We start from the raw sequence: 25,256 nt of genomic DNA, 5'->3' as shown, positions 1-25,256 counted from the left end.
TTCTTAATTTTCATATTGCCATAGTTTTTTCAATAATGGTCCGATTATAATTAGTATTTTATCGTTATGGATGTCTAAACGATGTCTTTCTAACTTTTGTTAGGCATTCCTCACACTTTATAATACAGTTAGATTCATTTTATATCATTTATTTTCTAATCAAACGTTACAATAAGAAGGGTTTTCACAAAAAGACGGGTACAAGTAGGAATTACATTCTAAGCTAAGAAAGCAATTTCGATCTTTATAGATTGTTTTCTTTTCCTTTTTAAAAGATTTTTGGAGATTGGTACTTGTTTACCATCCCGCAGATAAATGATATTGTCCCGAGAGAGGTTCCGGACATTGACCTTAATTTGAGGAAAGCCAAGAAGATTGATAAAAAGGTATGTTTTCTTTTGATGTCTAGATTCAGTGTTGTTGTATTTTCTGGTCCTTTGGGATAATGGAGTCCATATATTACGATAGAGTTCAGCATAAGCCGGTGTTAGGGGGCGTGAGAGGTGTTGCACATTTCTTTAGCTTTCTTGAACAGACTCAGTCAAACCGAATCTGCTATTATTCTGCTTGTTTGTAACCTATGCTTCCAAAGGATCTATTAACAGATTTTAATACTGCATATTTCTGTTAATGTATGCATTTTTGTTGTTTTATATCATAAAGTTTTCCAAAAAGGCGTGACAAAACTGAGTTTGTATGTCAAAAGTTGGTTCGTTCTTCAAATTCTCATTAAGTTATGGTAAAATATTTAAAACCGTACGTTGATCTTTAAGTACCGAAACAATATACAACTTGAAATATGAAAAGTTGACTATCTGAATATGCTTGTCCGGTCTGGTTGGTCATGTAGTGTTCATTTGAGCTGCACCATGAGGAAACCAACATAATGCACTTGCGACCAGCATGGATTCGTACCAGTCTGGCCAGGATTCATACTGTTCGCTAAGGTTTCTTTGATTGCAATAGGCTTTGAAAGCGACCAGCATGGATCCTGACCAGACTGCGCGGATGCGAATATGCACTATGTTGGTTTTCTCATGGTGCGGCTCATCTATTCAAGCTCTTGGTGCTATTTTACCAGCTTATTCATATTTGATAAATGTAAGAAAAAACAATGAAGTGTAAGTAAATTGAAATGAATAATTGCGACTGTTTATAAACTGCTTTTGACGTACGCATATCAAAAAAGACGGGAATCATTTTTTTCAGATAAAATACATACAGCAAGAAAGCTACCGGAGGCTGTCGAAACGTTCATTAACAATCAACGATGAAGCATGGCCAAACCAATGGAATCTGGTAAGAAAGTCATGGGGCCCATTTCGCAAAATGTTCACAAATTCTCTCTTAAGTTAATTCAATTTAAGGAGAAATCATTCTTCATTTTGTCCGGCGCAGCAGCTAAAAATTAGAAGTGTGAATCAGTTTAGGATGATGTTCATAAAACGGCTTACTCTTAAGTTCCAGCTTTGTCCTAGGCTTCGTGAAACGGGCCCTGTTTTCAACAGAATCAAATCATATCACATATATTTCTTGAGCTAAGGTCAAACCCCATCCCACTGTTATATTAGCGGAATACTTTAAGAATAAGCGGTTTGTGAATATGATATTTGAGCCGCTCCATGAGAAACCCAACATAATGGCTTTGCGACCACCATGGATCCAGACCAGCCTGCGAATCCACGCAGTCTGGTCAGGATCCATGCTGTTCGCTTTTAAAGCCTATTGCAATTAGCGAAACCGTTAGCGAACAGCATGGATCCTGACCATACTGCGCGGATGCGCAGGCTGGTGTGGATCCATGCTGGTCGCAAAGCCATCCACTATGTTGGTTTGCTCATGGCTTGGCTCTTCTAATATTCATAACTTACCTTTGTATAGAGGCACTTTCTAGTCTCAATTTCTCTCCTGAAGCGTATGAAAAACTTTTCACTTGAATTTTCTGAAGCTTTCGAGAGTAGCATTTATCTATTTAACCAGTTTAAACTTTAGTAGAAAAATGTATTATGATAAATGCGTAAATAAAAATGCTATTACAATACTTCCAGCAACCTTCGCAGACTCCGAGCATGAACGTTTACAAGGTGTGGGAAATGGGTTTTACTGGAAAAGGTATCACCGTGGCAATAGTTGACGATGGAATAGATGTAGATCATCCGGACTTGGTCAAAAACTATGTTTGTATCCAAATCAGTAATTTGTAAAAAAAACAATCGTTGAATGAATCATTAATGAGACACCTTCAATGTAAATGTATGACTTAGAAGTGACTTATTTTATTTTTGACCCATCAGACACGAACATTATTTTAGTACTAACCTGATCTTAGTAAGCTATAATGAAGACCTAGGAAATAGTAAGACTTGTACTGTAGTTTTTATAAAACAAGTGTAGAAATTAACACTTATATTCTCATGTTGATAACATGGCCAAACTTTATATCTTGAGTCTAGTCCCTTCAAGGTTTTGTACAGACATGCCTTTAAAACAATATCGCTTATTTACACATTAATTCTGAGATTATTTGGGCCGCGCCATGAGAAAACCAACATAGTGGCTTTGTGACCAGCATGGATCCATACCAGCCAGCGCATCCGCGCAGTCTAGTCAGGATCCATGTTGTTCCCTTTCAAATCCTAATGGAATTAGAGAAACTAATAGCGAACAGCATGGATCCTGACCAGACAGCGCGGATGCGCAGGCTGGTCTGGATCCATGCTAGTCGCAAACCCACTATGTTGGTTTTGTCATGGCACGGCTCATTTGAAGTAAACAGAATCTAATCTGATCATAACATTGATCCTTTTACGTAAAAAAAAAACTTCTATAGAAAAAAATCAGTTGTATTTGTATTTAACTGAGATTTTCTTCCTAAAATTTATTTTCAGAATGCTTCATTAAGTTACGATTTTATCACAGATATGCCGGATGCGTCACATAAAGAAGAGAAAGATGGGTATGTCATTTTCAATTAAATGACAGATAAAATCCGTAATGATTTAAACTGTTTATAGGTGCAACGTTAATTTTACCCTTGTGTCCAAAGGTCTCCTAAAAGTATATAATATTAAGTTAAGTAGGTAAAGTGTCCATATAATTTGGTGTTCGTCATTTTAAGTGGTCAGACAAGGAACCATTAGACCTCAAATTTAGTTATTCCCATTCTCGAAGCGGATACCCAAATATTTGATCATTTCTTTTGACTTGCCATAAAAACAAAAATAGGGGCAAGTGATTCGAATCGCCAGTTTCATGGAGTACAACGTATTTGATATTATTACATGTTTTTCAGTGAATTATCGAAACATTAGAGTGAAACTATCTGGTATTTTCACTGTGAAAAAATATCAAATATATTCTTCACTGGTAAAAAACTATAAATTAGTTCATAAGTCAAAACATAAAGTAAAAAGAAAATGTGTTTGTTTTACATGTAAGACTGAAAAATCTTTCACTCATGAACATGATATCTTATAATTTCACTTGTGGCTATGCCACTGGTGAAAATATTGCATCTGGTGTTCACTCATGAAAGATACTTCAATCTTACATTGAAATAAACGAATATCCTCTACATGCATCACTGTAATTAGTTGTTGAGAATTTATGATCTGATCAGTGGCGTATCTGGATGATTTTGAACTGTACGCCAGAAAGACGAGGAGCATAACTATGAGCCAAACAGCGAAGCTGCGAGAATGGGGTAGGTATGACCGTTGAACGTTGTCTCTTTTGGACAATCGTGACTTTTTATTGACACATTGAATCTTAAACCGCAATGCACGATAGTACGATGAGGAAAACGCGACGGTGCAATGACATGATGATAAAATAACGATGGTGCGAAGGTTAAAACGCGATGACACGATGATGAAACAACGATGGTATGATGGTGAAATGTTAATATAATATCGCGTTTTCATCATCGTACCATCGCATTTTTACCACCGCCCCATCGCATTTTCACCATCGTATCATCGTGCCATCGTGTTTTCACCATCGTACAGTCATGTTTTCACAATCGTACCATCGCGTTATCACCATCGTGCCATCGCCTGCCGGTTAGGTATGTGTTGTTCTGTGCACATGCATTTTCGTTAATGATATATCAATGTATTTTATGGAAAGAAACTAACCTTTTCGATTCTGATGTTTTACAAAATGTTTTACAAAATATTACGGGCTCAGTTCATTAATACTGTGCCAAAAATTCAAGGTCACGTCCTTTTAATGTTGCATGCATGCATGAAAGTAAATAAAAAGCTAAGTGTAATTGTCACATTATATTGTTCAAACTCATGGCAGGTTATTCTTGTATGGATGTAGAAAGAAGATAGTGCAGGGTAAAAATGAGATTGCATCAAGCCTGTATTGTACTGCAACTTCTTCCTGTAAGAAATACTGGACCTCTGCGCATGACCACCGGAAGGCGATGGTAGGATAGTGAAAACGCAATGGTACGATGATGAAAAAACGATATTTCTTCAACATTCCAGCATCGTACCATCGCACCATCGCAATGTCATCATCGTGTCATCGTTGTTTCGTCATCTTGCCATCACATCATTACGTTTTCGTCATCGTACCATCGTGCATCGCGGTTTAGGATTCAATAAAATTCACGATTGTCCAAACGAAACACCTTATAAGAGAGTCTCGATTTGATTGTGTAAGGATATTCTATTTTTTTTATTAATAGCTTTTGTCGTTATCGTTTCTGAAATCATCGTAATGTTTAAATTTCATGCATGACTTCGAATTCTTCATAAGAATTTTGAGAGGTATTTAATCAATGCTTTTCATACGAAAATAAATTTTTCTACATTTTTATTTGCAAACGAAGATTCAAACTGCGTAATTTGCTTTGGTATTTCGGTATCCTGATCTGGATGTAGATTAATAGATTGAATTGTACATCGATATGGACGTTAAATATTATATTGAGCTCAAGCTTTTTTTACTTGAGACCTTAGATGACTTTTTTATTCTCCCTTTGCATGCTTGAGTACCAATGTTTTACTTGGGGCCTCTATGGCCGAGTGGTTAAGGTAGCTAACTTTGAATCACTTGCACCTCACCGATGTGGGTTCGAGACTGACTCGAAGCGTTGAATTATTCATATGAAAAAACAATCCAGTTGGCTAACGGAAGGTCGTTGATTCTACCCGGGTGTCCTCCCGTGATGAAATAATGCAAGGAGGAGCACATGGGGGAAATCTAAATGGAATACTGTCAATAGGACCAGTTTTTTATCAATAAAATTGTTTCTTTGTAAACAATATATAATTTAGAATGAAGAAAAATATCAAAGGTGTTACTATTGTCGTTCCTGGGCTGTGATAACATTGTTCTTTTTGTCATCGCTGTCTGTCTGTGTGAGTGTGTGCATGTGTTCGTCGGTGTTTCTATTTAAGGCGGGTCTTTTTGGGGATGTATGGCTCTGGCTGTATTTGCCGTGCCTTATACTTGCACGGAATTTACCCTTACCTTTTCAAAGATAATTACAGGAACAAATAAATCTATTTTGAAAACGAATTTGATGAATCTCATGCAGATGATATTGTTAAACGAAAAACTTGAAATAGCCGCCTAACTCCCTTTAGGCTTTACATTTTATTGCATTGTTTTCAAACTTTGTTCATTTCCCTGGTGTCGAATTTAATTGTACGCACAGGCCTACCAGCCTATGCCCAGGTACGCCCCTTCACAAATGTTTTAATGATGAATAATATTTTTTTTTACGTTAATTCAGACATGGTACTAACGTGGCAGGTTTGGTGGGGGCAGTCAAAGATACAAATTGCGTAATTGGAGTGGCGTATGAAAGTACTTTAACTGGTAATGAAATTATTAGAAATGATTATTTCAGTCACACGGAGAAAATTGAGGTCATATGTTGATTTTCCAGCATTTGATATTGAAGAAAGACTTTGTTGGCAATGCTTACGTTTATAAAGAGACATGAATAAAAGTCAAGTAACTGCTTTAATGAATATAGAAATTGAATTAGTAAACATGTACTGAGCCGCAACATGAAAAAAGACAAAGAAACAGTGCGTTGCGAGCAACATGGATCCAGACAAGCCTGCGCATCCGCGCAGTCTGGTCAGAATCCATGCTGTTCGCTAACGGTTCCTCTCATTGCATAGGCTTTGAAAGCGAACAGCATGCATGCTGACCAGACTGTGCGGATGCGCAGGTTGGTCTGGATTCATGCTGGTCTCAAACGCAGTATGTTAGTTTTCTCATGGTGCGGCTTGATTATATAATGAAATACGAGGAGGCGATATTGATGTATTTGAACTTATTTTTAAACGTTCTTTTGATACCTCGTTACAAGTAATTGAAATTAGGTGAAAGTCGGCCTTAAAGAAGGACGCTTATTTAATGCTCCAGTTAAAGTAAGTAGTTTTGTATGTATGGGTATGTATCTACCTACGTTATATTTAATAAAATCTCTAAATCCCCAGTGTTTAAGAATATTTCAAACGACATTTACACCCATTTTTTCTGTTTAATGAAATGGAAAATGGAAAAATGGAAAGCACAAAACTGATAAACATGATCTTGTAGTAGCATCTAAAAGCCATTCACAACATGATTTGTACCTTTTAATCAATATAAATAGTAACAAATGAATTGTTTGTTTTTCAGAAGCACTGGGGATGGAGTTCACGGACACATAAACATACTAGTATATCAATAAATACTTGTATATTAGTACATACCTACAGTAACAGTTATAATTTGTATCTATTTTTAGGAATTCGACATTTAGGAACCACGGAGGAGGACGACGTACGTTCAGCTGCGTCAATAGAAGCAATGTCTCTAACATACAAGTACGAGTACATCGATATTTATAGTAACAGTTGGGGTCCTGATGATGAAGGGGTTTACATGTGGCCTCTGGAGCTTATTCTTAAAGATGCATTTGAACTAACCATTAAAGAGGTATATTCATTAAATTATTTTGTTGAAAATCCTGGCAATCTGAAGAAAACAATCACTTCCATCGTAAAAATCAATCAAAGGAAATTTTAAGTGTAGACTGTGATACTATTTTTTATATTATTGCACATTTCTTTTTGTTTCTGTACTTTTTATCACCATTGATGCCCTTTTCTGTCCGAAACAAAGAGAATGGTGGAAACGCTTTAACAATGGAAATGGAAATCCTAAAGAATAATTGTTTATATTATAAATTTCCCAAGGAAAGTTATAGTATTCTCCATAAAAGTAAATATGTGGCATAATAAAAACAGAACCTACACATTTCAGGGGAGAAATGGAAAAGGTACAATACATACATTTGCTTCCGGAAATGGTGGAAGGGAAGACAATTGCGGTACAGACCCTTATTCAAGTAACATGTACACCATATCTGTCGCTGCTTTGAACAAGTTAGGTTCCCCAGCAACATATTCTGAACCATGCACGTCAATTTTGGCTGCGACGTATGGCGGTAATTTACCCAATATTGTAAGTGACATATTTAGAAAACGTTTGTCATAGTACTGAATACGAATGTACTGGTAGACAGTTTACTGCCTGAAATGGAACACCTTCACAAAGGCTAACACGAGACTCAGCTTATAACTTAATGTATTGAACACGTAATGAAAACTAGCAGTTCTGTTTCAATTACGTAATCAACTTTTGCATAGAACTTGCGAAACTCTATGATGAAGAAGATTATGAAAAAGTGGCGATTGTTGATGTTTTACATTTACTACTAGCTTAAAGTAAGATAGATACAAGTAATGTTTTGGGCCGGTTGAAAACACATTATTCCGGACGTCTAAATAGTTTCCGTTTTCAATAATCTTAACAAACTTACTGTCAATTGCCTTTAAGGCTTATGAAACTTCAGTAGCTTGACTGAATTTTTTTATTGTTATCAGGCAACGACAGGTCCTAACCAAACCTGTGTTGATGATTTTTATGGGACCTCAGCAGCTACTCCCCAGGCATCAGGCATCATAGCTTTGACACTTCAAGCCAAGTATGTAAATGTTTGCTATTTAGTTGCAAATGTATACAAAATAAAAGTGAGGGAATATGTCAGATATTTGTCAGAATATTCAGACCTTTAAGGCTAATCCTACAGGGTTTTTGAACAAAATCATATTTTGAAACGCCTTTTGTTTTTATTGATATTTAACATTGACCAGGAGGGCATAGTATTTTATTTTTCTTAAATTTTGAAGTTAAAAAAATAATTAATTTTCGTATATTTCCCATAATTTATACATATTTTTTATAACCTGAAAGTGTAACCAAGAAAGTTTAATTGTTTGCAACGCACCGGATCGAACAAAATTGTTAGGGTGTTTCTTGAAAAATAAAAACATTTTACATTTAAGGAGAGGAATATGATGATTTCTAGTTAACTGTCTTCTCTAACTTAGGCTTAGTGTTGCAATATTTTCCGAATCTTTTTGATCATGGAGTATATTCAGTTTTAGTATAATTGAATTCTGCTTAGGCCAGTGCTTAAGTGCATACGGGGTGTTGCACATTTCATTACCCCACAGGAACAGATTCTGTTTGGTTGCGTTCGATGCTATCAAATATCTTCTCATAAATTTGATTAATATTTGGATCCTTTTTTTCTTAGCAGCTGTCAATAGAGTTAAACATAGTTTCAAAACAAGATAAAATGTGAAATTTGTTTGGTATATTTTGGTAGTTTTACGTTTATAAAACATTAGTCCATGCAAAATTTAAAAGGCGTAAGGTACTCTACAGTTTTAAATGGCTGCATTCAATTACTTGTTGAAGCTAACAATTGACAAAATTTCAGAAAGGTCTGTTATATACGTATTTTATATCTTCCATTTATTGCCATAATGACAATATTCCCGAGCCTTTTCCTAAGATTGTCAACCCCAGCTATTGAGTAACTATTGTTTGTTCAAGATAGTGAAGCCGAACAAACACTAAGAATTGTCTGTTCTATAACATATTTGAGCCGTGCCATGAGAAAACCAACAAACTGCGCTGACGACCAGCGTGGATCCAGACCAGCCTGCGCATCCGCGCAGTCTGGTCAGGATCCATACTGTCCGCTTCTAACCCCAATGTGAGAAACTGTTAGCGGACAGCATGGATCCTGACCAGACTGCGCGGATGTGCAGGCTGATCTGGATCTATGCTGGTCGCAAACGCACTTTGTTGGTTTTCTCACGGCGCGGCTCATTTTACTTTTGCGATTTTGGCATTCGCTGATTGTTATGAAAATACAATTCCATGTTGTGATGTAAGGACGCAGTGATAGAGTATACAGATATACTTAAACATGCGACAGCTACTGCCTGTTATTATTGGATATATATGAAGTGGTGATACGTTTGGAGCTGGGTTTATTCAGTGTCTCATTTTAGATATCTGATGAACACTTCTAAATCATTTTAGATCTAGTATAATTGTATTTAAATGCCTAGTTCTAATTTTATTTTGTACAGCCCAGATCTTACTTGGAGGGATATACAACACATGATTGTTGAATTTTCAAACCAGTCCGGATTACAACAATCTTCCAAAGACTATGAGTTTTACACAAATGGTGCAGGAAAACAAGGTAAATATTAATTTTTACATTTTTTTTCAAAATATGTCACTTACAGTATATATCTATTGAAACTAATAGTATACTTGTATCTTATAAGGGTTTAATATAATTTTACAAAGCATTTCAAATATGTACAAAATATAAGTTAGTATATTATTAGTTACACTGCTTGTTGGTGACAGGATATGGATTTTCGAGACAGCGTATATCCCGTATCCTATCACCAACAAGCAGTGTAACGATTTTATCTTGCCGACTACCTTTTTAGATTTTAGTTTTACATCCTCGCTGTACTGATTGACACAGTTTTTATATTGATAAAGCTACTTACAGTTACAGTGCAGACAGGAATCCTGAAATCGTCTCTGGTTTTCATGCTTTGATTATAGTTGATTAACACCAGCCATAAAATGCAAAATGAACTGTATTTTGACAGAATCACAAAACACAGATGCTCATTTATACAGGTCATGAACTGGTTTTGAAAAACTTTTATGTTCCATCCTTTAGAAAAAATGACCAGATGACGTGACGATGTCAGAAATATCCTAAAACTTCGACTCATTTCCTGTTTTAAAATTCCTTTATCTTGCAGGTAGATTAAATGATCCTACAACAAACTGCTGTCTTTCAAATGTGCTAATTCCTCTGCTTTTCGATGGTTTAACTAAAATAACATTTCAACCTGTCAATCGCGGCCGTGCCATACAGAGTTACTGTTTTTCTATATAACTTCCACAAACTTCACAAACCTAAATTAGATAGCAAAAATGGGAAGGCAAGAAAATTCCTTTATCTCTGAAATTATATCTATAGCTTGGGCTTATAATCGGACTTGTTTTTAATTGCCCTATCGATGCGGCAGCCATTTTGTTTTAAATCAAAATTCGTATCTGTAAAGTACTAGCAGGATATGGAATATATCCTGTCTCCACGTGACATCTGTTGATCAATAGAAATGCAAGAATCTTGTAGGAAGCGAGATAAATTCCCATATTCCTTGCTATTACTTTTCTACAAGTAACAGGCAACTTCCACATTACCATTTAGACAATAACCTTCACACGACCTATCCATTTTGAAGATATTGAGGACTGGACAGCAGATTATGCCAGGAAAGCCAATTTTATTATAGCTTCAGTGTTGAAATCAGCATTCAGCAAGCCCTAAAATTAGCATTCAATACGCATGTTTAATTTTTGTTCACGGATGATTAATTGTGCACAGCTCTTAACAGTCTTAGTTAGAAAAGTAAATTCACTATCGAAATAATCTTGATTTGGAAAGGATATGTTTTCGTGTATCATTTTGCTTTTTTTGCTTTAAACTCTTATACACTTAAACAATTTATAACATTATAGTTTTAAGTAATTTATTTTCTGTATATAATCCCCTTACAGTTAGTCTCATGACTGGTTTTGGACTGATGGATGCAAAGGCAATGGTAGATAACGCTCCAAATTGGCCAACCGTGCCTCCAAGAATATCTTGTGGGTCTGGAGATTTATTTGTTAATAGGTAAACGAAATGATCATAATTATTATTTGGGAGCGCATTCATTGTTTTTCATATCACAAGATGCAGTTTCTTTTTTATTTTCTAAAATTATTTTGTCAATACATAAAGCGCATATCAATATCAAAAACTAAATAGGAAAAGAGATATCAAAAAGTTCAGATACATGTACTTAAATACACATGCCTAGTTAAACTGCGTTCTTGGTCTCTGTGTTGCTAAATATCTCGTCCTGTTGGGGATCTTTTTATAGCGTACATTCATATTTACTGTTAAGCCAGTGCAAAGAGAGGGTGGGGAGTGGGGGACAGGTGGTAAGTTTCATATTTACGTCTCATGAACAGAATCAGGCAAACCTTGTCTGCTATGCTTAGATGCGGCGTTCTGTGCTTCCAAAGGATCTTTTCCAAATAAAGTCATTACAGTGTCTTGCCATTTGAACCATGAATTCAAAAAGTAAGCAATTTTGAACAAGTGTCATTTATGTACTTATACATACACTGTTTTTTTGTTTGGGGAAATTGCGTTTGTTTTTATATGTGACTATTGACTATTCCTATTGTTTCTTTATTATTGTTCGTTATTAGTTTCAGATGCTTTAAGCTTCAATTATTTGTTTTTCAGATTCGAAGCAAATCCGACCGATATTAGTGTGATTTACGACCTGTCAAACTGTTTTATACAATATCTTGAACATGTGCAGATTTATATCCATTATAAATCCGTGTTTCGTGGTTATGTGGAATTATATCTTTTTTCACCAATGGGCACCGGGAGCAAAATATTATCCGCGCGTCCATACGACAATACTACATACTTTACAGCTTTCAAATTCATGTCCTTGCATAATTGGGGAGAGGATCCCAATGGTGAATGGAAGCTCACATTGTATCCACTGTATGAGGATATGGGTAACTTGTACTTTTGATAACTATATCATCATTTATGATTATAATACAAAAATACAAAAAAGTGAGTGTTTATTCGTTCTCTTTGTTGAATCGTAGTATAGCCATTCCTACCTACTGTCAGTGGCAATAAGTAACACAGTCTCTTTTAAATATTTTTTCCTGTTCTTTTTTTAAGAGGTTTACTTGTACGAGTGGGGACTTGAATTCTTTGGTACAGCGACAGACCCTTTGGATGGAATTCCTTCTGGTTTGTTTTATAGTTTTGTGCATTAGTTTATTATAACATTATATGGAGTTGTTAGAACAATCTATAAAGGGTAACTAACAAAGAGTCGAGGTATTTATGTTGAAATTACGTCAGCGATAAGGTTGTTCTATCTATATCTGCTGACTAAATATCAACAGAATTTGAGTAAGAGCCGAGGTGAGCTTTTTGACATTTTTTAAGAAAGTTACATTTGTGTTTAAACAAGAACATAGCTCTTCTTTTTCAAATTGTCTAACACAGCTGTAAGTAATTCAAAGCAGGAGTTTAAAGTTACTTTAACATCATCGTAAAATATTTTATTTTCAAACCATCCGATAAAATGTTAAGCTTGCCCCAGGTTAGAATTCTTACTAAATAATTATTTATTTTTTTTTATTTTTCGAAGTCTCCGATTTTGTAAAGCTTACTGTTCCAACCATGCTATAAAATTCTTAAATATAAGGAAGTGACATTACATGGGGGTTCCGTATTTTCCAGGTGGTACATTTGGTAGTCCGTGTACCAGTACGGATACTTGCAACTCTACACCTAGTGGTGGTTGTTTAAAGGATCCAAATGAATTATGTGACAACATTTGTGTTTCTTGCAAAAACGGATACCACTTCAACGGCGACTATTGCGAAAAAGGTTTGTAATATAATAGATGTACAAGTTTTGCCTTCAGGTATGTTTTGTCGGGTCTTTAACAGTGATCTCTTTATGATTTACGTTCTACAGAGACATTGCGCATATATGTACATTGTTTCTTATGAAATTTACATCTTTTGTTATTATTTGCTTGGTTGCGTGCCATGAATAAATACAAGAATTTCATTCTAGTTCTTTCGTAGTTCAACCAGACAAAGCTTCAAGATGTGGCATTATCATCTCATACAACGAACAGTTCAACTTAATAGTACTAAAGCATACATTTTAAGCCCTTCAACTGAACAGGCCTTGGTTGCCAGTCGTATCAATAATACCTTGGACAGAGAAACAACAGGAAGAGTTAATTCCAAGAACACAGCCTCTCCAAAAAAAAGCCATACAGCTTTTTCGATATTTGTCTTAGGCCTGTTTTGTAGGGCCCTTGATAATGTTCTTTTGTTGTTCTGCTTTTTAGGGATATCGAGTACATGCATATATCGTTCACGTTCATTAGATTCTTCATGTTTCGCGTCTGTAGATGCCATTGCGTATATAAGGGATTCAGCTGGCGGATATTACTTTTATTTACACTGTCTTGTAACTTTGTAACATGATGGGGATAAAGGAGCAAGGCTTTGCGCACACTTAATTCTCCATTGGCGTTTTATGTCACATACTATTCTTGTGTGGTGCCCTTCTGTGTACCTTCATGCATTCCTTTTGTCCACATTGTATATATGTTTAAGTTGGTGTTTGTATGTTTGTATATATCACTCGTGTACTTATCAATGGGTCATTGCTTTTCCTCTCGTTTTTTCAAAGACTTTGTTTTACCACAAACACACATACATACACATACCTACACATACAAAATGATTCATCAGTTTGCTGCAGATATTCTCTTCCAGTCGCCAACACAAAAAAATGTAAAAGTATTTGCTTCAGTATTAACTTTTCTGCCTACAAATACCTCCTGTCTTCTATATTGACAATGTCAGTATTTGCATATTTATATGTGGCTACTATATATAGTAACGTATAAACCTAGTACATGTACTTTTTAGTTATTACTAGTATGTAATAGCAATATTCAGATCAATTTTACAGATTGTCAACCTCTCGTGTCTGGGGAAGGTAATTACGTGGTCGTTACGTATACTCAGGAAGGTGTCATAGCCAAGTATAGTTGTTATGAAGGGTACCTGTACACTGAAGGCGATTTAACCAGAACGTGTGGTGACGATGGTGTATGGACTGGCTCAGAACCCGTATGCGACATCGGTAAGTATAAATGGAATAAACAAAGCAAGAGCAGAATTCGAAATGAAGAATTGAAGGGGTCCATGCAAAAAGGTACCTATCTCCATTTAGTAAAAATGTTGGAAAAACAAAATTTCGGGGAAGTGTGATATTTCCCAAAACAATTGCAGCTATAATTGTATACTGTTTTAATAGCCATATTACCAAGTATCGTGTATTTTGCACTACAATGTGTTTATATCATTTTTATAACAAAAATGTTGCTTTTGTCGATTATGTTTATGCAACAAGGGTTGTAAGTCCATGGAGTTAAGCTTGATTTCCGCATCATTTTGCCTATATATATATCAATGGAATATGTTAATTTCACATACCTGATGATTTAAAATTATTGATATAGTCCATTTACATCAGGCGTGTGTTCCGGGTATCATTCGAAACAGCCATCAAATGTCTGTACATTAAATACCATTTTTTACTCTTAACCAGAAGAACACGTTGCTTGAAAGGGGGGTGGCGGTAATCAGGTTGGGAATGTTCTTTTTATGTCACAAAGGTCCTTACTCTATTTTGACCAAAAATGGAGATAGGTACCTGTTTGCACGGACCCCTTCCTTTATTTGTAAATATTTACCTTTTGAATTAAACAACGTTTGAAGGAATTCACAACTTACTTCTATATCAATATGATTTGCTAAAACATGTAGGTATGTTGAAGATTTAAGTAAACGCAATCAATATGTTACCAGTGAATTTCTAATAAACTCATTTGACAGTAGGGTTACAGTATGGTTTCCGTCGTCATCATCTGTGCAAATATGTTAATAAAACTCATAATTGTACTTCAGATTTGGTTTTAAAATTCAATACTAATTTAAAGACACAGTTGCGACAATGTGTATCAAAACTGACTTTTAAGAAACTTTGTAACTTTGTCATAGCAATTTTCCAATTGTGTTTGATAAGAAAACAAATAAAAAGACATTTTACTTCTGTTTTGAGGGACGAACAAGCATTGTATTTAGACTTGATTTGGACGCTACACGTTCCTATTATGCTACCAAACAGTTCTCAATGCTAACACTGTTCTGTTTTCGTACTTTTTCCGTCGGCATGTCTTGCTAGGCCCTTGAGGTGTTTCTCTTGTTGTGCCATCTACAAAGTAATCAAGTACATGTGTATATGGTTTATAGATATGTTTTCAATAGCATCTGTGTGTTTTACATCACAAAATCTACAAGAATATCTATTGGAAGCATAGAACTCGGCAAATAAATATAGCAGACCCGAAATGTTAAAATGTAAAAACCTCACGCCCCCTAGCATTGGCTTAAGCAGAACTCTATCAAAGTAAAATTGAATGTACTCCATTATTCCAAATGACCAGATAACATAACAACACTTTGCCTATAGTTACCATTGCGTGTTTTTGGAATTCACCTGCCGAGTATGTTCTTTAATTGCATTGTCCTGAGCATTTGGAACATGTGATGTTTAGTGAGTTTTAACTCGTCTGTGGTGTTATTATCATCGGCTTTTGTACCGAACTATGTTTCTTTAATTGCTTTTTTCTGTCCTTTTTATCTAATTTTGTGTTAACGCATGCGCAAACTCGCATGCATGTGAAGTCGCACGCACGCGCTCACGAACATACTGACTATGGGACACAACATTGGCGCCAGACCAGAAAGAAAATGCCTCTGTACATGTTATACCCTATCCCTAGGTATTCTATAAGAACCATGGTCATGAACGGTAAAATTTGCTAGTAAACCTGTTTCAATCGTAAATGTCTCAACTTAAACGCGCACCTAATATATTGAACAAGCGATAATTTATCTTCCGTCGTGCACCAGTCACATTATCTCAATGTTCCATATTGCTGAGATTATCAACATAATTTGTGCTTTCGTCAACTTTACAGAAATAACTTGCTTGACCTTCCCTAATGAACATCGGGTCTAGAGGTCACGGCAGTGTGCACATGTTTGGCGAAATGTAAACAAACAAAAACAGAATTTAAAAAATAATAATACAATTTTACACTAAAACTGGAAATGATGAATGAAATTCATCTTGTATATGCTCTTTAATTTGAAATCGTACATTGGTCTGCATCTGTTCTATTTATTTTATTCATTTTGCACATTTATGCAGCATTTTCACATTTTAGCGAACACGTAGTAAACGACGATTGACATACATATTCACAACAGCCAATCAGAATGGTTTTGTAATCTAGAACGGAACTTCACCAGGGAAGGTCAAGCAAGATTTTTGTGTAACGTTGAAATAACTATAAACTACGCGTTGTTTTTCTAAGATAAAAAGTATTGAAGAAATGTGACCGGGACACAATGGAAGATAAATCACCACATGTATGATATCCATAGTACACATTTACCGAACTGCGTGTTTTAAGTGTGAAATGCGCGATTGAAACGGGTTAGTAAATTTTCCTCTTCATGACCATGGTTCTTATATAATACCTAGGGGTAAGGTATAACATGTACAGAGGCACTTTCTTTTTGTTCTGGTGCCAGTGGGACACAATTTACTCAAATAACCGACATTTCCCAATATTCTTGCATATTGTATGGCTTAAATTATAAGTCTTATCTCTAGGTGCTCCAACCAAAATTACATATTTGGTCATCAAAAGAACATTGCATTTCTTACTTTCGTACCATTTAAGACTTTTATTTTGCATGCAAAACGTTTGAATTGAATTATATCATTTGATTCAGATATTGTTCGCTAAATGTTTCTTTTAATGTACCATTTATGATACAACGTAGAATTTAATTCAGATTGTGGACCTTTAGATATTTCAGAAAATGGAACGGAATTTTGCGCAAATTGTAATTTTTATACTACGAATGATTTCAGACTGTGGAGAACTAAACGCTCCGGACAACGGAAATGTTTCTTTCCCTGGCACATCTTACGGTTTTGAAGCGGTCTATTCTTGCAAAGACGGATATATACCGATAAGTGGGGATGATGAGCGATATTGTTTAGAAGACGGGCAGTGAAACGGCAGTGAACCAATTTGCAGTAGAGGTATCAGCAAATGTTTTACTTATCCCTGTATCTACTAATGATAAATAAAATAAAATCTCGTTACGGTACAGTACATCTAATGCCAGATATACACGCGTTTCACTTTCTTTCTACGCATTCGCAAACTTTGTTGCGATATGAATTATCTTTGCGCCGTAAATCCAAATTAAGTCAGTACTTGTTGATTAGTGTAAATGTCTTCATTTGCACAGATATCGATTGTATATGTGTGACATTGTAAAATAACAAGAAACATGACAATTGGTCTAAAATAGTTTTAAAATTCTGTCAAAATTGTTGATTTTAATCGTTATTTTAAATGAATGTATCTCCTTTTACGACACAGTCTTTGTGCTTTTATACAGAACATGATTCAGCACCGAATTTTCGTTTGGATTTGCTTCCTCTGCATCAGATTAAAATGAAACCATGATCGTTAAAAAGAAAATGATCTAACTAAGAAAATGAATGCTCAAACATCTATGTTTCGTTAAGAAATAAGAAAGTATCGCCGTTTCTCGGATATTACTGCTATTGGTTTCGGCATGATTTCAAAGTTGATATACACTCATTAACACAAAATGATTAACATAGGATAACGTCTCGGATAAACTTATCAAATTGCTTGAAGTAAAAGAAATTGGAATTATATAGAAATAACTTACATATGAAATCCTCACTACGAACAGCAGCTTACAACCACAACCAAGTACGATATTTTCTTGATACGAACATTCACCAGCAACAGGATGCAATTAAATCATATTGCTGAAAAAAAAAAAAAACAACATAAATTTAATGGTCAATAAAATGCAGAATATAAAAATCAAAGTAAAGACACCACAGACGCCGCCTAAGACTCAGTGCGAAAACATCATATCACCCAGAGATATGAGAAATACAATATCACATGCTCAGAAAATCACAATTATGCTGTTGTGCATATAATATTAAAACGCTGATACTATCACATGCGCAGAAAACCATGATTTTGCACATGAGATATTTAATCACTGGGTACAAATGATTAATTATTCAAGTTAAATCAGTAGGGGAACATGTGTTGAACATTTATGTAAGGTATTGTAAAACAAAAATATCGACTTCTGAATAACAAAATACGTAACTCTAAACATAGCGAATACTTCATTCTGGTAGCTTTGCTTCTTTCTACAATCGTATGTTTTTTTCTAATTGTAATTAGTATACATATGTTTAGAATGAGAAGCCATAAATCTGCCAGAAACTGCATTAAACAAAATTTTGAAAACGTCACATTTTACCAAAACAGTTTTAGTTTGTGATCTTTCGTTTGCGAACATATCTTCTCATTGTATTGTTAATCAAATCCAAAACCATTACATATTTTCCTATGTAATTAGAAATTTATCGTTATCATTCATATTTTACAAATCTAGCCGAAAAATGATTGGCGATAATAGACTGATACTTACTTTTTAAGATTGTGGACCACTTGAACATCCTACAAACGGAAACGTATCTTTCAATGGGACCTTTGAAAACTCAGAGGCTATATATACTTGCAGGAAAGGATATGTTCTTTCTAGTGAAGACGCCAAAAGAGTATGTCAACCGGACGGTAAATGGTCATCTGTGGATCCAGTATGTTTGGCTGGTATGTCCTATAAATTTTCTTGTTTCTCTGAGTTGATAACGTTTTTCACCTTTATTGCGGTTAAATAGCTGCGGATTAGCTAGTTTTTCAAGGTTCAGTATCAGTACTAACCTATTCTCCGTAGGTAACTTGACAAATGATGTACATGAATCAGAGATTGAGGACGACAGTAAGTGCTATTTACAATAAAAGACTGATATCCTCATTAGGAATGATTATGCTTACATTTGTACGAAACACAATCATGACTGTTACCTTAATTTTTGATATCATTCTCTTCTTCCGCCAACCGATGACTGGGCAATGTTTCATTTAACTTGAACTTGCTATGAAAAGTTGTTGATACCATGTGCGTTTTTCACAAATGAAATAATAAGTTTGTCATGTCAGTTATGCTATAAACATAACCTATTTGATTTTCCTTCGAAAGAACAGAAATGACCAAAGCAAAAAATAGCGGACTTGGCTTTTTGAGTCTACTCTTGAGAGGTAAAGGAATGTGCAACACCCGTCACGCAACAATTGCAAAATGCGCTTTTGCGGAAATGTATTATGCAAACGTATAGAACAATGAGTCTTAGTACTTGTAGCCTTTGTATAGCCGTTCCTCGTTACTCAAGGATTTCTTGTTAAAGTAAACGAAATCTATTATGAATTGAAAGGAGCCAAGCGAAATAATAGCCGACGCGTTATCAATTACTCATTGATAATTCGGTAGGCACCGAACAGAATATATGGACTGCTTTATTAGTTTGTCCTTCTTTGTCAACATTATATTATCAACATATGTTCTATTTACAAGAATGCAGTAAATTGTGTCATAAATATCATCGAATTGCAAGTAACGTAAAAAACAAATCAGAAAAAAACACTTTAAAATGTTATACGTGCCCATTTGTCTATGGTTGCATTTAAATATATGGATGATAAAGCACATCAAACAGATAATAAGTTATAAAACTACTTGAGCTTATACATTTGTAAGCTGTATGTGGGATCAAGAGTTTGCCCAACACATAATAATATCAGAAATAAATCATAATTTTTCAGAGTGCTGCCGCCTGGAGACTCCAGCAAAGGGAACTGTAAACTCAACGTCCAACCTGGAAGGGTCCACCGCGATATATACTTGTTTGACTGGTTATGCTATAAGTTCTGGAAATTTATTAAGAACGTGTACTTCGGACAGAAGCTGGAATGGAACCGCGCCAGTATGTGATATAGGTATGACTTGTGTACAATTTTCAGTCGTATATAACATATACGTATGCCTTTTTATAGAATAATTGAAGTAAATTGCAGTTAACTTTGGTTTCATTTAACCCGTCCACATGCCGATTTCAGACTGTGGGCCCCTGGATTCTCCAGCAAATGGAACTGTAAATTTATCATCTACCACGAAAGGCTCGACTGCGACATATTCTTGCTTGAATGGTTTGACTGTGAAGTCAGGAGATGTGTTGAGAGCGTGTGCTTCTGACGGCATCTGGACTGGAACAAAACCAGTTTGTGGTAAGTGTAATAGCGGCAACAGCGTCTACATATTTCTTTAGATTGGATAATTTTGGCGTCTCATAAATTTTGCGATTTATTATTCATGAGAAATAATTGCGTTGTCCGGGAATTTACGGTTTGGATTTAGTTTTACTTCAATATATAACGCAGCTTATTATTCGCGAGTATTTTGAAACCGTATATCGGTCTGTTAGGACTAAATGACGAAATTAAAAATATCGCGAATACCACTTAATCTACAGTATTTAAACTTCCGTAAATATACACTGAGTTTTTGTATTTTTCCTCAATTTGTTCATTTTACGAAATCAACTGATACAAACGGAATCATTTTTTTCGACTTTAGAAAATATAGAAATACGTGTAGTAACGTGAGGAATTCCGTCTCTCCCTAGAATGTAAGAAGTGCAAAATTGAATCTGTCTTATAAAAATCTGGTAGGAACGATAAACAAAGGTAAATTACTGAAATTTCTAATGTTATATATCAATCAGGTAGAGTTTCAATTGATCTTTTGCTGCTTTTTTCAAATACTAGAGCTTTTGAAGTTACCTTTTCATCGGCGTCGGTATCGGCGTCACAGAAGGTTAAGGTTTTGCATATAAGCAGGTTTGTTCTTAGAAACTGTTATGCCAAATGGTTTTAATCTTCATACATGTCTGCAGCATCATAAGATAATCTCCCAGGACAAATTGCATAATATTATGCCCCTTTTTTTGTCGTAGAAATTTTGCTGAAAGTTTTGTATGTAAGAATGTTTCTCAGGAATTACTTGACCAGATGTTTTCAGATTCTCCACACATCTTTGACATCATTGAATAACCTCACATGGCAAGTTTCATAACTCTGGCTTTACATTTCGGCAAAATTATGCCCCTTTTCAACTTTGAAAATGTTGCTAAAGCTTTTGTTTATAAGCTAGCGCTAGGTGGAAAGGCTTCAAATAGTCGAGCGCGCTGTCATTAGACTGCTCTTGTTGACTATCGCGTACTTCAGTGAAGCTATTTGAAATCAAATTTATCTAAATGGTTTTACTCCTGTATATATTTTCAGCGAAACATGATGTCATATCGGTGGCTTCTCAAAGTAAGTGTTAAACTTGTCATATTTCGCACTTATCTACCTTTTAACTACAAAAAACTAAATTACTGCGGTTATATATAGTTCTCAGGGCTTAAGGCGTTGAATAAAATGCGTTTATATGTTTTGTATTCATACCTTCTATGGTCCTCCTTGGTTGAGTGTTTAGTGTAGCTGACTTCGAATTACTTGCCCCTCGACGCTTTTGGTTCGAGACCTCTCGTGGAATGTAAAATTCACTCATGTAAAGATCTATCCAATTTCCCGAAAATCGATGATTCTACTCGCTCATGCCGGAAATAATGCCCAGAGCGTCACATATGGCTTACGTCTGCTGTCAAGCCACATGACTTAAAATTGTGTTGGCATGACTTTGAGACCAGCGTAAACAGACAGGCACTCCTATTCATATTTGATTGTTTAAAACTTGTTATAAAAGGCGCAACTACAATTACTGTTAACGTTTGATAGAAACTATAGTTTTGATTCTGACTACTTAATTAAAACCTTCTCATTATGTCTTAACAATGCAGGCAACTAAGTAAAGAAATACACACAAAGAACCAGATTTATACTATTAAGACAGACTGAGATTAATATGTATTTTTGGGTGTTACGTTATACTGACACAGTTCAGAATATGCGGGACTTTCCAGCGCTTTGTCGTGGAGGACGACCCCGCAGCATATTTTCTCGGTACTGGCTGACACAAACAGCTGGATTCCTTTTCGCTAGAAAGAAAGTGAAGCACCTTATTTAATAACAATCTTACTAAAGATTTACAAAACAGAAGGATGTAAGATCTCGCTCAGAGACCCTTAGACAATTTTTTTCTCTTGTTCTAAAACTATGTATTGACCTATGTTTAATGTACTTTTACAATTTCTGTTGTTTTTTTTCTGTATGTTTGGATTTGTTTTCAGTAAACCTGAACGTTATTGCGGAGCTATGTGTAGGCATACTGACAGTTGTGTTTTTCGTTCTTTGAGCTCAGGATGGACATAGTTCCTCGTTTCATCAAGAACGTTGGAAGTTTTAAGACTGAACTGACGAAGAAACTACAAAAATGTTTTCTTATTATTGTACATAATATATATCTGCGTATCTTTATATATATTTCCTTGCAACGACCCTAGCAACGACCCCTCCAGGAGAATGAATGTGAATTTACTTTAAGGATTGTGACACAATACAGAAGATGGAGATTTCCCAATTAAAGAAACTTCTTCTTTTCTCGTGTGTAAACACCCATACAAGGAACTCTATAATAAAGAATAAAAGTAGGTTTAGTTGGCGGAGCGGTGGATCGAGCTCGCGAGCATGGTTGCTTAATTCAACCGCTCAAAAACATATATTGAATTCATAATTGACTATTGTGTGTATTAATTTGTATTGGTATGTAAACTTGAATATTATGTTTTATTATGTTGCATGTATTGCACGCTAAAGTATAAATTACTGATTTAAGGATTTTGTACATAATGTACGCTAAAATGAGCTTTATAAATGACTATGTATGGAATATAGTAAACGCTTCAAAGTGAATATATATAATTATTATATATTATTCTGGATTGAAATAGTTCTTACAGATCCCTAACATTATGAAATAAAAGACAAGAAAACTAAGACTGACCTTAAGTTTTTCAACTGCCTTCTTTGTAATGATAATTACATGTTTAGATATAGTTAGATATACAGGTCTTAAATGCCGCTTGATTCAGAAAGAAGAACCGTTTCCTTGACGATCTGAATTATACAACGGATCTTCAAAATAAAAATATTCCTTGATTCAAGGGCTGAAGATTAAATCCTAGAGAAAAAAGGGCTACGTCGATTTCTGATTTTTAGCATTTCCGTTAAAATAATGTTTTGGAGGAGATAATGGAAAATCGTTAAACATAGGTCATGTTTAGCAATTTACCGTATCACAGTTAGCCGCTTTGTTTTGCAATTTGATGGCGCAATGACTAATAAAATCTTAAGATTCAGTGATGCTTTTCTCTTAAATCCTACTAAAACGGACGGAGAGGGTAGAACTTTGTTTCTCAGATTACATAGTCGTGCCCATAAAAGTTAGGCAAGTTTCTTATTACAAGTCAATGCCCTTATTTTTCCAACTTGTTTTTGTTCGTTTCGTAATTCATGTTACGCATATTGTCTTGTTTGTTGATGGTGTTTCTTTCCTTATTATTGCCATTTGATATATAATATGCAATTTACCCCTGCGTCATTTTTAATTTCATCAGAATTTTGCGGATTTTTTTAGTCTAGAATAGATTTCTTTTTACTTTAAATTTTATTTTATGTTCGATGTTTATCATTTCATTTCATTTTCCTCTATCTCTTTTTTGTTGCGCTTTTATACAATTAGAGCTAGAAGAAGATCCGTCGGAAAAATTTAACGCAATCAACTTAACACTTACCATGCTAAATATCTATAATAAACCGTCCAATTTGGACAGCATAAATAAGTGTTAAAATGGGTGCTTATCAGAAAGATACTGACTGATTGGAGAACAGTGCAAATCATGATCAAACTGCACAGATCCTGACCTGTGAGTAGCTGACCCAAGAATCAATAGAGATTTCCTCAAACGGCACCTATTTCTTTTTGCAATTATGCAAGCCACAACTAATAAAATGTCTGACTTAGAGCCTGGAAACGAAACAATACCATAAATTTAGTCATGTCCCTATGACATTGAGCTGTGGCTTACCGATCTTTTTATTTATTAGAGACACTTACTCGATGTTTGAAAGCTGAAAAACATTTTATGACCTACAGTCCTGAAATCATTTTCAGTCTTAAAGTCACTATATTGAATTAAATTCATACTAATCATAGGTGGGCCGGTGGTAAAGTGGTAACACGCTTGACTGTCAATCCAGAGGTCCGAAGTTCGAATCCCGGTCCAGGTGATGGAAATTTCTGAGATGCTCTTGAGTGTCTCCCACCTAACTGGAGGCATGTACTGGTTCTTCCCAGGAAAGACGGCTTCGCATGTATCGGTGCTATACACCGGGCACGTTAAAGAAACAGATCGTCTATCCGCAAAGAGCTAGGCTAAGTTAGCCGGACACGTCTGTATCTAAAAAGTTCTTTCTGTCTGTTCTGGGGTCTGTCCCTCTGGTCAGATCGCTCTGTGTCTGTACTAGTAGAGGATGAATTTCGCGCCCTGTGTGGCTGCGTTTGCTATATGTAAGGCGCCTTTAAACGTGTTTATCATGAAAAGGGCGCTATATAAATCTGGTATGATAATGATAATAATAATAGTCATTACGGTGACCGTCACTGGTATTAACTGTCATATTACAATGTACTGATCTTGGTTTCCTAAAAAGCATCGGACTTGAATGATTTAAAGTAATTATAAACATGTAAAACATGACAAATAAAGTATTGGTAACCGAAGGAAACAATTCTATCACATTCGGTTTTCGTGTTTTAATGGTATGAAAAATGCTGACACATAATGCATCAGTTGCGATTAATATGATCTGCCAAATGATAGTATAAAGTCTGTAAGTTACGATTGTCATAGTCTGAAAAGTGCTGCCATCTTTTGAAAAAGTTGCGATTGTCACGAAATACAAAGTGCTGGTGTAAACTCTATCAGTTGCTATTTACAAGGCCTGTAACATACCAGTCTTCACGGTATTAGTTGCGGTTGACAATTCTCTAAAGTTCTGGTACATATAAAGTATTAACCTGTGTTAAACATTTTTAACTGCATAGGTCTTGACATGTGGATAGGAGAGCGTGCTTGTACATGTAGATTATTGTTTTGAGAGTATCAGCTGCGA

At 35.3% G+C, this 25,256-nt stretch overlaps 1 protein-coding gene across 1 annotated transcript; it reads left to right on the top strand.

Annotated features, from left to right (window-relative positions):
- The first annotated feature begins 278 nt into the window (after nucleotides 1-278).
- LOC128547357 (furin-1-like) lies at nucleotides 279-23,336 on the top strand. The gene is made up of 20 exons (XM_053519901.1): nucleotides 279-386; nucleotides 1,210-1,299; nucleotides 2,049-2,177; nucleotides 2,889-2,956; nucleotides 5,753-5,838; nucleotides 6,764-6,954; nucleotides 7,282-7,482; nucleotides 7,905-8,005; nucleotides 9,468-9,583; nucleotides 10,975-11,092; nucleotides 11,714-12,000; nucleotides 12,176-12,247; nucleotides 12,746-12,895; nucleotides 14,003-14,176; nucleotides 17,045-17,218; nucleotides 18,681-18,854; nucleotides 19,905-20,078; nucleotides 20,199-20,366; nucleotides 21,423-21,455; nucleotides 22,373-23,336. The coding sequence occupies exons 3-15, from the start codon at nucleotides 2,070-2,072 to the stop codon at nucleotides 17,188-17,190; spliced, it is 1,818 nt and encodes a 605-aa protein (XP_053375876.1). The 5' UTR covers nucleotides 279-386; nucleotides 1,210-1,299; nucleotides 2,049-2,069; the 3' UTR covers nucleotides 17,191-17,218; nucleotides 18,681-18,854; nucleotides 19,905-20,078; nucleotides 20,199-20,366; nucleotides 21,423-21,455; nucleotides 22,373-23,336.
- The last annotated feature ends 1,920 nt before the right edge of the window (nucleotides 23,337-25,256 follow it).

Source organism: Mercenaria mercenaria, chromosome 12, assembly GCF_021730395.1.
Source record: "Mercenaria mercenaria strain notata chromosome 12, MADL_Memer_1, whole genome shotgun sequence".
Lineage (NCBI taxonomy): Eukaryota > Metazoa > Mollusca > Bivalvia > Venerida > Veneridae > Mercenaria > Mercenaria mercenaria.
Note: the sequence above shows the minus strand (reverse complement) of the source record. Positions and strands in the feature narration are given on the sequence as shown.